Source organism: Puma concolor, chromosome A2 (genome assembly GCF_028749965.1).
Source record: "Puma concolor isolate L17-30 chromosome A2, mPumCon1.1.hap2, whole genome shotgun sequence".
NCBI classification, from domain to species: domain Eukaryota; kingdom Metazoa; phylum Chordata; class Mammalia; order Carnivora; family Felidae; genus Puma; species Puma concolor.
Genome location: NC_141668.1, coordinates 114828134 through 114840538, shown reverse-complemented (window position 1 = coordinate 114840538; position 12405 = coordinate 114828134). Strand labels below are relative to the sequence as shown.

Genomic DNA, 12405 nt, shown 5'->3' with positions numbered 1-12405 from the left:
CACAGCATCATATTTTGGCAATCAGAAAAAACAAAACCCCAGATCAACAGACAAGGAAGCACAATAAAGAAAGCCTCGAGGGCATGTTCAACTTCAGCATTTGTTTTTGTTAAAAAATAAAATAATACTGATAAAAAAAAGGTTGTTTTCCAAAAGCAGTGTAAATATCCTGGGAGAAGAATTTGAAATTCAAGGCGAGAACATCTCTAACTGTCACCTATCAAGTGTTCTCGGTCTTTGATATGCACGCGCCCACCTGGCCTCAGTCAGCGGGCACTGACCGACTCCCATGGGGGCTCGAGCCCCGGTGGCCAGCACTGTCCCTGCTGTCTCCCTGGCCGTGACAACTGTCACCGGCACCTGCTGCCTGTTCACTCAGGTGTGTCCCCGTCCAGGGCTTGGGGTGCTGGCCCCCGATGTGGGGAGCCACTGGACTGCCTGTACTTCAGGGGAGATGGCTAGCAGCGGCGGGGGGCTGTGTGCCGGGAGGGAGCCTGTGCCTGGTTGGGGAAGCAGCTTCCTGGACCTTGCCGTGTGGCCCAGGGTCCTCCCACTCGGGTCTGGGGGTGCCGCCAGGTCTGGGGCCAGTGTCACGGGCGTGTGCGTGTGTGTGTGTCGGCCACAAGGCCCCCACAGTATGAGGACCGGAAATGAGACCCGGTAGAGAGAGCGAGGTGGGGAGGCGGCCTCCAGCCGGGGGTCGGCTGGTGCTGCAGGTGGTGAGAGGCCGCTGACCGTGAGAGTCAGAGAGCGAGCGTGAGTGTGCAGCAGGAAGAGACGGACGGAGGGAGAGAGAGAGAGAGAGTGCGGGCAGGCAGGCGGGCTGATGCACTGGTTTTCCTCCCCAGGCCCACGGCGGGAGTGGGAACTTCAGCTGGTCTTCGTCAAGCCACATGGTGGCCATGGTCACCGTCAAGGGCGTCATGACCACAGGCAGTAACACTGGACTCAGTGTGATCCAGGCACATGACGTGCAGAACCCGCTCCACTTTGGGGAGATGAAGGTGAGACCTCGGGGGCCCGGACAGCTTGGGGGCGGGGTTGGGGGTGGGGAGAGGCGCAGGACAGAGGTTTCCAGGCCACCTCCTCACATGCAGCCTTCAGGCTTATTCAGAAGCACTTCGGCCCTCAGTCTTGGACTGGGTTTTGGTGGCCGGCAGGGGGATGGGGGTCAGGCCCCAGCCCCGCCCTTGAGGAGCTCAGGTCACAGCAGGGGGATGGGTGCGACGTCCCCCGCCAGGCAGGGGATGAGACCAGAAGGGGCAGGGTCAGCATAGTGAGAGTTTCTGGAAGGGGGACCAGGGAACACAGAAGACATGAGGTAACCAAGGGGTCATTCTAGAAAAGTCCTCAGACCTGAAAGGAATAAAATCTCCAAGTCAGAAGTGCCGCTGAGCATTGGCAAATTCATGGTCAAAGGGAGGCCCCAGACTCCGTGAGACCTGGCTCTGACTCATTTCCTTCTCTGTACTGGAGCCCTGCACCTGGCTGTTAACCCCAGGTGGTGCAGGACCAACTCACGTGGCGAAGGCCGTGCGTGGTGGGTATGAGTCACTGCCACCCACCTTGGCCTTCTGACTTCCTGACCTTGACCCCAACCTCCACCTACCTCTATGACTTCACTTAGGCAGAAGTCAAAGCTCCTTACACAGCGTGTCCAGTCTCAACCTGCTCGTATATTATTTGGGACGTGGATGGACAGGTTGTCCTGGTCTTTATATCTGGATCCACATAGACACACACACACACACACACACACACACACACACACACACACACTCCTAAGGATCTATCTCATTCTCACGTAAAAAGGGTTGTAACCGAGGCCCTTTAGCTATAGCATGATTATCAAATTATGGATGAACTGTGACCACTGTCCTCCTCCCCCTGAGTTTCTTTAATCTCAGTAAACGTGCCACCTTTCATCCAGTTGCTCAGCAGCCTGGGGACGGTTCCTCGAGAGACTGTGTAATGGCCCCAGAGGCCAGGCTGCCCGGCCCAGACCCACCGTCCAGGTTTTCTCAAGTAGAGGTGGCTAATAAAATCTTAACAAAGAGCCTGAGAGCACTGAATGAATTAGCAGGGTTTTTAGAACAGAACCTGGAGTGTAACAAGTTTTGTTTTATAGAAGTGTCATCTGTGGATGATGATGCCTCTCTCACCCTGTATTGTGGCCTTCTTTATATTCCTCCAGCAAGCTGAGCTGGTACGTGGCTCAGGACCTTTGCACCGACTGTCTCTGCTTCCCGGAATGTTTTCCCCCTACACTTCTGTCTGGCTGCGTCTGACATGGCTCTCAGGTCTGAGCTCCTGGGTCACCTTATCAGAGCGGCCTTCCCTGACAGCTCTGTCCCCCAATTCACTGCACACACCTGTCCTCCCAGCTCAGTCTCCTCACTGACGTGTCCTCAGTGCCCAGTGTGTGGCAGCTCTTAGGAAACACTAGCACAGGCCCTTCCTCTCCTGCGGAGCCCGATGACCTCAGTCCACGCCGCTGTCCCACAGGTGTACGTGATCGAGCCCAGCAGCATGGAGTTCGCGCCGTGCCAGGTGGAGGCACGCGTGGGCCAGACCTTGGAGCTGCCGCTGAGGATCAACGGCCTCATTCCTGGTGGGGCCGACGAGGTGGTCACCCTGAGCGACTGCTCCCATTTCGACTTGGCGATCGAGGTGGAGAACCAGGGCGTGTTCCAGCCACTTCCAGGTGAGCCAGCACTGATGAGTGGGCGCCAGACAGAATGCCTAAGTTGTCAACAGAGGCTGCCCCCGATTGCCCACTGGAGGGCTTGAGACAGCGGGGCGGGGGGGGGGGGGGGGCGGCTCATAGCACGAGGAATGACATGTGTCCCCTTGTCCACCATCAGCAGTGGTCTGGTCCGGCTCCTGCTCATCGTGTGACCCACCCTGTCATTGGGCTTTGGGAGCCCTCAGTTGCCACATCTCTAAAATAGGTGTCATCTTAAATAGAATCGCATGTCCTCGTGCCCATGGCAGTGCCTGGATTTGCAGTAGGTACTCGGGATACCTGTCGGTAGGGACTTTGGCTGGTGACAGAATCCTGACACCTTGGTGGCATGAAGCGTGTCCACCCCTCAATGCACATTGACCTTTCCTCTTTGGCTTGCCCCGCGGGGCTTCGGTGGTGATGTCGGTGGTAATGGTGGCAGTGGCAGTCAGTTTTAAGAACGTCAACCCCACCAGGTGCAGAGTAAGCACTCAGTGTGTGTGTGTGACTCATCAGACTTCGTGGGAGGGCGGGCTGTGGTTGGCCCACTGCCTATTTGCAGTAGGTACTCAGGATACCCACCACGTGTCAGATGAAGAGACAGGGAGCTGCTCTTCACTAGCTAGCTGCTCAAGGTCACACAAGGGCACAGGTGAGGGTGGGATATAGACCTGGGTGTGTCTGACACTGACCGTGGAGCCATCATCCCCTGAGAGGTGGAGACGGGGCAGCGAGGGGATTCCTGTGGATGAAGAAAGCCAAGGACTGACAATCCAGTGAGGGAGGAAGGTTTGGGGAGGGGTTGGAGGTAACAGGTGGGCAGGGCCTCGGTGGTCAGCCGCCTGGGGTAAAGACCTCCGCGTGAGGGAGAGAGAGGCCCGCGGAGGCAGGAGAGGAGCTGCCCCCCCTGCGCTGCCCCCGACGTGTGTCCGGGAGGGGAGCCTGTAGGCCGCGGCCCAGGCACCGGCTTGGCACCCAGGAGGTCCTGGGAATGGGGGACAAGTTTGGGATTCACAGCTATGGGTCTGAGCATCACTTCTTCCTCACATTGGCTGTGTGATGGTGGACAAGTTGCCCAGCCTCTCTGAACCTAAAGTCCTTATGGGTAAAATAGGGATACCCGCTCCTCACTAGCTGTGAGGGTTACGACCGAATGTCCCTCAGCCCAGCGCAAGAAGCATGTTTCAGGGAGATTGGTTCTGAAGGCGGCAGCCGAGACCAACACCCGTGGCGTCAAAATTTCCCTCAGAAAGCTCCTGGAATGTCCCTTGGTGTAGAGTATGTGTGGCTTGGTGAAGCCTCGCGTATAGGGTCCAGGCTATATGAGAAATACATACCTTCCAGCCTGGAGCCTAGCCTAGCCACAGAGATGCAGGCGTCCAGAGGACCTGTGGGGCCAGTGACCAGGTGGGGCCAGCGGGTTGAGTGACATCTGTCTGGGGCCCAGGAGGCTCATGGAACAGGTGCTAGGGGGCAGATGTATCCCCACGCTAGGCTTCCTTCTCTGTCTGTCTGTCTCAGGTGAGATTGCCTGGTTGAGAGGACACGTGATGGGTCCCTCAGTGGCTGCAGCCCCAGGCCCCAAGACCCCTCTCGGTGAGTTTGGGGCTCCACTTTCTTCCTGCTGGAGTTGGCAGCTGGGGTCCCATTTCCTCCTTGTCCTCATCGCTGAAGCCCCCTTGGAAGCTCTTTGGTCGTGGGCACCATTGCAAGCCTTTGATGGAGCCCCAGGGCTCCGGGCTTGGCGGGGTGCTGCGACACCTGGGCTCCTGCTCCGCCCTGGCCCTTGCTCTGCTCCCAGCCTCGGCTGGTTTTCAGCAGCCTGTTCGCTGAGCACCTAGCAAGTGCTGTGCTCTGGGGGTTCCCGGTGAACACGAGACGCGTGGTGTCTCCTTCATGCCCCACCAACAACCAAGACAGGTGGTTCCCCAGGCATTTACCGTGCCTGGGACAGAGTGGGCCGGCGGGCGAGCACAGGGACCGTGAGTTCTGTCCCACCCCTGGGCGTGCACTCGGCAGGAAAACCTGAACATATTCCTCGGCAGAAACGTGCAGAAGTTGGGTGCCTAAGCCAGTTTGGGGATGTCTGGGAAGGCTGCTTAAATGAAGTGAGAGCTGAACCTGAAGGATGAGAGGGGGAAAATTGGGAGAAGAGTGTTCTGAGAAGCAGGAAGAGTAGGTCAGGAGCCAGAGACCGCACAGGGAGTGACACGTTCCAAGTTCGGCCCCAGGTCAGGGCGGAGGTCGTGGGACGGGAGAGCCTGGCACTCAGGGAGTGCTGAGTCTCTACACCAGGCAGGCTGGGGCAGGGGGCAGAGGGCATCACGCTCAGGCCGCCCCGCCCCCACTCCCCAGCACCCACTTCCCAGCTCTGCAGAGGACCCGGCGTCCTGTCTCATCTTCAGGGCCGAGTCCAGGAGAGCATTCGCCCAGCCTCTCTGAACCCGACCGGAAGCCAGCAGGTCCACACTCAGACCTAGCATTGCCCTATTCGCTGTGTGTGATTGTGGACACAGGCCCACTGGGCAGAGCTGCAGTTTTCCGGGGCTCGTGGGCTCTGCCCGTGGACTCTATAGCCCACCCTTCCTGGCAGTGCGGGGACTTCTGCCCTGGCCACAGTGGTGGCCATTGACACAACAGCGTGCTCTGTTCCATGATCGTCCCAACCTGGAAACATCGCCAGTGCTCCTCAGCTGGTGAATGGATGAGCAGACTGACTGTGGGACACCCTCGCAGCACAGTATTCCGCAATAAAAAGGAACCGGCTTACTGATTATGGCACAGCATAGATGAATTTCAAAAACGTGCTGCGTGACAGCCGCCAGACCCAAAGAATGCGCTTCATTGACGTGCAGTGGGGGGCACACCGATCTCCATGGAGAGAGAGACGGAAAGTACAGCAGTGGCTGCCGGGGACTGGAGAGGGGAGGGCGCCACTGGCCATGGGTGCAGGTTTCGTTTTGGGAGATGAGATGTTCTAGAATTAGTGGTGGTAGTTGCCCAACTCTGTGAACGTGTTAAAAAACCACTGAATTCTGTGTGCACTCGAAATGGGTGATTCTGGGGGGCCTGGGTGACTCAGTCGGTTAAGCGTCAGACTTCGGCCTGGGTCATGATCTCGTGGTTCATCAGTTCGAGCCCTGCACCGGGCTCTGTGCTGACAGCTCGGAGGCTGGAGCCTGCTGCGGATTCTGTGTCTCCCTCTCTCTCTCTGCCCCACTCCTGGTCATGCTCTCTCTCTCTCTCTCTCTCTCTCTCTCTCAAAAATAAACATTAAAAAAAAGCTAAAAAAAAATAAATGGGTGATTCTGTGACATGTGAGTTATAGTTCAATAAAATTATTATTTAATAAAACCCCAAAACCCTTAAACCATGATGTAAAACGAATGCCATAGTGCTTGCTTCCAGGGAAAGGGGTGAGCGGGGATTGCCTGAGAAGGAGCAGGAGGGAACCGTGGGGATAGGTCGTGTCCCACATCTTGGTAGAGGTTAGGGCTTCACAGGTAGATGCGTCTGTCAGAACTCATGGCATGGTCCACTTAAGATCTGTACTATTTCACTATGTGTAAATTTGACCTTCGGGAAAGAGAACCATGAAGAAATATCGGACTGTGGATAATTATATGTATGCTAAAGCGTTTGGAATGAAGTGTACTGATGCCTGCAACTTACTTTTAAATGCATAAAAAAAATAAGATCAGTGGGTAGATGGATGGATATGCGGTAGGAGAAAGATAGCAAAATATTCATTGTAGAATCTAGGGGATGGGTATGTGGGGTTTCACAGAATTTTTTTCTAAATGTTTGGAAACAAAACAATAAAATACCATTACACTCCCACTAGAATGCCTTTTTTAAAAATTGTGGAAAATACCAAGTATTGGCAGGGATGCTGTGCAGCAACTAGGAACAGTATAGCTTGATGTAACCATTTTAGGGAACATATTTGGCAGTGATGATGATATACAAACATACCCATGCTCCTGGGGAATAAGGACTAGGGGTGAAGATACCGGATTCTTAGGGATACGCCCAGCAGAAATGCCGAAATGCGTCCACCCCAGAAAACCCGCATATGTGTTCACAGCAGCACCCTGCTTCAAAGCCCCACTCTGCAAACAACCCAGATGTTTGCAGTAGCATGGGGAAATCGGTTGCTACGTATTCATACAGTGAAGTCATATTTACAAATGCGGATAAAAGATGTACATTGTGCAAAGTGTAAGGAGAGCTCTCACCACCAGTGTTGAGCTTAAGAGGACAGACGCACAGGAGTTTATGCTCAGTGACTCCCTTCATGTAAAATATAGAAGCCAGCAAAATTAAGCTGTTAGAAGTCAGGTGACAGTGGTTTTCCTCTGGGGAGGGCTAGTGACCAGAAAGATCTATGGGAGATTCAGGGATACAGGTCATAGTGTTTCTCTAGATACAGGGTGTGTTCAGTTGGTGGGGGAAAAAAATCATTATGAATGGTATGCTTATGATAAGTGTATTTTGGTATGGGAATTATACTTCAGATTTTTAAAAAAATTTTTTTTAATGTTTATTATTTTTGAGACAGAGAGACAGAGCGTGAGTGGGGGAGGGACAGAGAGAGAGGGAGACACAGGATCCAAAGCAGGCTCCAGGCTCTGAGCTGTCAGCACGGAGCCCCATGCGGGGCTCGAACCCACGAACCGTGAGATCGTGACCTGAGCCGAAGTCGGACGTTTAACCGACTGAGCCACCCAGGCGCCCCAGTTCAGATTTTTCAGTTAAAAAAGTTAGATTGTGTATCAAGCCCAGGATGAAAGAGGGGCTGTCAGCCTGTCATGTTTTTCTTGGCAAAGGCAAGTTCACAGGGATCGTTTGGTTCTCTTCTTACAGGGAGGCTGCAGCCAGGGTCTGAGCACTGCAGCGGGGTCAAGGTGAGAGCGGAGGCCCAGGGCTACACCACACTCCTCGTGAGCTACAAACATGGCCACATCCACCTGAGTGCCCGGATCACCATCGCTGCCTACCTGCCCCTCAAGGTGAGCCCACCTCTTCCCCTTGATGCGAATAATTCAGTTGCTCAGGCAAATTTGTATTAAAACCCGATTGGTGGGGCGCCTGGGTGGCTCAGTCGGTTGAGTGTCTGACTCCGGCTCAGGTCATGATCTCACTGTTCGTGAGTGTGAGTCCCGCGTCGGGCTCTGTGCTGACAGCTCGGAGCCTGGAGCCTGCTTCCGATTCTGTCTCTCTCTGCCCCTCCCCTGCTCACACTCTGTCTCTCTCTCTCTGAAATATACAATAGAACATAAAAAAAAATTTTTTTTTAACCTGATTGGTCAGAATAGCTTTTGGAATAGCTTCCGCTCCCTCTCGTCATCAAGCTGAAATCAGGAAGCGTGTAGAAAGAGCAGGGCCTCCCTGATGGCGGAAGGTGATCGTTGACATCTGTGGGGATGAAATGCTGTCTGCAGAGGATTCTGGTGCCTGCCTGACATCAGGTACCCAGCTGGTGTGTGAGTCCCCCTTCATCTCTCTGTGGCGAGAGGCCTTCAGAGCTCAGAACTCACTGCCTCGGCTTTGACACTGACTGCCGAGTTTGAATCCAGGTCTGACACCAATCGGTGGCATTGACTAGTTTAATTTTCTGGGCCTCTGTTTCCCTACCTGTAAAATGGGGCTAATACAGCACCTAAATCATAGGGTTATGGTGTGGATTAGCGGGGCTAGTGAATGAGAGGGGCTTAGAACAGTGCCTGGGAGGTAGTGAGTGCTCAATAAGGGTTAGTTTAAAATACAGATGAAAGAGAACCAGACCTTCCTCCAAGGGTGGATGGGAAGGCTTCACGCAGGCCCCGCCGCAGGAAGTGGACCTAATGCAAAGCCTGCCTCTCACACAGGAGGCCCAGAGAGGGTGAGTCAGCTCCCCCTTCAGGGGGCAAAAGGGTTGTCCCGGGGGGCCTCCCAGGGGCCTCCCGGGCTGGGACAGTCAGGGCTTACATTTCCCTGACCCCCAGCTCCAGCCTGCAGGACAGTTCTGGTCCCCTTGGTTTTCGGCAACATGTTTTCTTCCCCCATGTTTCTCTCACCCATTAGAAGCAGGGTCCGTGAGATTGGAGCCTTTCACCTCTGAAACCCTAGCCTGGAGCATGGTGTCTGATACAGAGCAGATAACCACCAACGGGTTTTTTTTTTCCTTTTTTTTTTTTTCAATCGAGGTATAATTGACATATAACATTATATTAGTTTCAGGTGTATGACATAATGATTCAATATTTGTGTATATTGTGAAATGATCGCCGCAGTAAGTCTGGTTAATATCCAGCACCGAAGGTACACATCTTTTTCTTGTGGTGACAACTTTTGAGATCTACTCTTAGCAACTTTCAAATATACAATACGGTATTATTAACTGCAGGCTTCATGCTGTGCATTACATCCCCGTGAGTTATTTATTTTATAACTAGAAGTTTCTACCTTTTGACTCCCTTCACCCATTTCCTGCCCCACACCTCTCCGCAGCAACCACCAATCTATTCTCTGTATCTATGAGTTCTTTCTTTTTTTTTTTTTTTTAGATTACACTTATCAGTGAGATCATACAGTGCTTGTCTTGTCTTACTCTGTCTGACTTAATTCGCTTAGCATAATGCCCTCAAGGTCCATCCATGGTGTTGCAAATAGTAGATTTCCTTCTTTTTTATGGTTAAATAATATTCCTCTGTGTGTGTGTGTGTGTGTGTGTGTGTGTGTGTGTGTGTGTGTGTATCATCTTTATTCATCCATCAATGAACACTTAAGTTATTTCCGTATCTTGGCTATTGTAAATAATGCTATAATGAACATGGGAGTGCAGATATCTTTTTGAGTTAGTGTTTTCCTTTCCTGTGGTTAAATACCCAGAAGTGGGTATTATTTGAGAAGGGTTGTTTTGTTTAGAATGAATGAGTGGGCAAATGTGTCCAGGCTGACCAGCCAGGACTGGAGCCAGGTCTCCTGACCTCCCCCCCCCCCCCCACCAAAATTTATATGAATACCTACTACACCAGTCCTGGCTCTACACCTTAGGGATACAACAGAGCAAAAAACACACAGAAATCCCTGCCCTCACGAGCTGACATTCTAGCAGAGACAGAGGTGGAGACAGTAATAAGCCAATGCATACCATGGAAAAAGTAAGGAAGGAGAGGGTGATAGGGAGGGTAGTAGAAGGGAGGGTGGCAATGTAAAATTAGGAAGTCGGGATCCCCTCACTGATCAGGAAGCACTGAGGGCTCAGAGAACAGGTTTCAAGACGATTGACCTCCCTAAGATGGCGACAGTCACTTTTGAGGAACCCCTGCCAGAGCCTTCCATGAGGTGCGGTTTCCCTAGGACCCTGAGGAGAGATTCTTCAGGGCTCTTCCTGGGTGCTTGCTTCATGACCAGACATCCCAATTATCTGGGGTGTGTGGCTGAAGCATCAGAGGCCACCGACTGAGCTCACTGTCCTGAGGTGGGATTAAGGGTGAAGATAATGTAGACGTGTCCCCAGTCAAGGCTTCCTGACTAGACAAGCTGTAGGAGAAAGATATGACTTTCTTTTTTTATCTTTCTTCTGTCTTGATAACAGTTAAGATCAGGTTTATTTACATGTAACAAAATCTAAAACAGTGTCTTAGCCAAAAGAGAGTTTATTTTTCTTTCACATGAGAGGTCTTGCCTGGGGTTAGTGTGACAGTTCCATAGTATCAGGGACCTAGGTTTCTGTCTTTCCTCATTCTAGTATGTGGCTTTCATCCCCAAGTTTGTCTCACAGTCTAAAATAGCTGCTGGAGCTCCAGCTATCACATCTGTATCCCACATAGCTAAAAGAGGAAAGAGCTTTCCTTTCAGCTAAGTTAGCTTCTTGTAGTAGCCTTGTCAGGAGTTTAAAAGAACAGTTTCTACCTGCATCTCACTGGCCAGAACTAAATCCATTGGCCATACCTAGCTTCAACAGAGACCGGGAAATATTTTAGCTAGATACTTTTCTACCCTGGCAAAATGAGGGTTCTTTTCTTCAAGGAAGAGGGGAGCGTAGAAACTAGGAAAGCAACTATCAGTGACTGTTTGCTTGTCCATCCGTCAATTTACCCTGCAGATTGTCCCTGGGCACTTTGTTGGTACAGTCCCGGCTGGGGAGACAGAGATCCCGGGTGAAGTCCCATACTGTGCCCTGGGTGGCCACTGGTCTGTGACAGAGATAAGGAGGAGTCCCGAGGGGGACAGGTCACCAGTGAACACAGAAGGAGAAGGAGGGCATGGAGGCAGGAAGCTTGGCTGCTGAGAGCACTGGAAATGGTATATCTCGGGTGAGATAAGAGGCTGGGAAGTCTCCCCGGGTCAGATCAAGGAGGGTTTTGAATGCTGGGCTAGGGGCTAGATATTTGTTCTGTTCTCACCCAGCAGTGGGCAGCTGGTGAAGGTCAGGGGAGGACAAAATCAGGTCCACACATAAGATGGGCACCGCTCAGCTCTGGCCCCCACCCCCGACTTACATGTACCTTCCTCCGTCTGTTTGGACAATGGAGGCCTTGTGCTTTGCTGGCTACCTAATTCCCTCCGCGGTCCGCACCCCAGGTACTCTTCAGCTTTTGTCTGCTGCAGGGATCTGGAGACCCTTGACCCCCGTGCAGGTTACTCTCTGGGAGCCCCCAGTGCCCGGGTGTGAGGACCCCCCCCCCCCCCCCCGGCTCCCCGTTCCTACGATGGAGCCGTTCAGTACGGCTGAACACGATGACCCCGGAGCTGCTGGGATAGCCGGGGGAAGTGGGGCCTTCACTTCCAACCACCCCGCCTCTCTCCTGCTGTCTTTTGGTCCTAGACCAAGCGTGAGTATCCTGTGAAGGGGCACGTGCGTTCCATCTGCTAGAAATGTAAACCGTCCGCGCTAAGGGCCTCTGGATGTTTAGACTCACCCTCTTGGTTCTGCAAATCAGGAGACTGAGGCCCGGAGTAGACGTCTGGTCTGACGTGCACAGGCCCTCTCCTCTCTGGCTTTGCCCCTTCAAGTATCTGTGCTCTGACATCCACTGAGGAGCCCTTATGATTTATGAGCGTCCTTCGTTAGCAGTGGTGATTATTAACCTTTCTCCCTGGCACAGAATTCTCTGGCCCGTTTATGCCTGAATGGGAGGAGAATTGCACGTGAAGGTGGTAATTCATAGTTTGGCAGCTGTTAATTATAGGACGTGTGGTGCCTTTACACAGTCTTTCCCTTTGGGCTGGTGGTGGAAAAAAAATATCCTTTGGCAGGGTTTACAGTGACCTGCTTTGCCCACAGTGAAGTTTTGCTGGTTGTAGCATCGACACACAGGGAAGAACAGGGGGTCTGCAGTCGGAACAGACTGGATACACTTGGACACGTTGCTTCACTTTGCTGGGATTCATGTTTTCCATCTGTAAAATGGGGATGATAAGGATAGTTGATAATAGCACGGGCCATTTTTTTTTTTTTAATGTTCACTTATGTTTGAACATTCTGCGAGTGGGAGAGGGGCAGAGACCGCACAGAGGATCCGAAGCAGGCTCTGAGCTGTCAGTGCAGAGCCTGATGCAGGGCTCAAACTCAGGAACCCAGAGAGCACGATCTGAGCTGAAGTCTGACACTCAAATGACTGAGCCACTCAGGTGCCCTAGCTCAGGTCATTTATTGAGCCCGTGTTGCTGGACATGTATTTGGGGCTTTC

The 12405-nt window shown here is 52.6% G+C and overlaps 1 protein-coding gene across 3 annotated transcripts in view; it reads left to right on the top strand.

Moving 5' to 3' along the window:
- NUP210 (nucleoporin 210) overlaps nucleotides 1-12405 on the top strand; it is a 109474-nt gene that overhangs the window by 41742 nt on the left and 55327 nt on the right. For all 3 annotated transcript variants that reach the window (XM_086697309.1, XM_086697308.1, XM_086697310.1), the window contains exons 12-14: nucleotides 849-1004; nucleotides 2506-2704; nucleotides 7592-7737. In XM_086697309.1, coding sequence (XP_086553435.1) covers nucleotides 849-1004; nucleotides 2506-2704; nucleotides 7592-7737 — 501 coding nt within the window. The remainder of the gene's footprint in view (nucleotides 1-848; nucleotides 1005-2505; nucleotides 2705-7591; nucleotides 7738-12405) is intronic.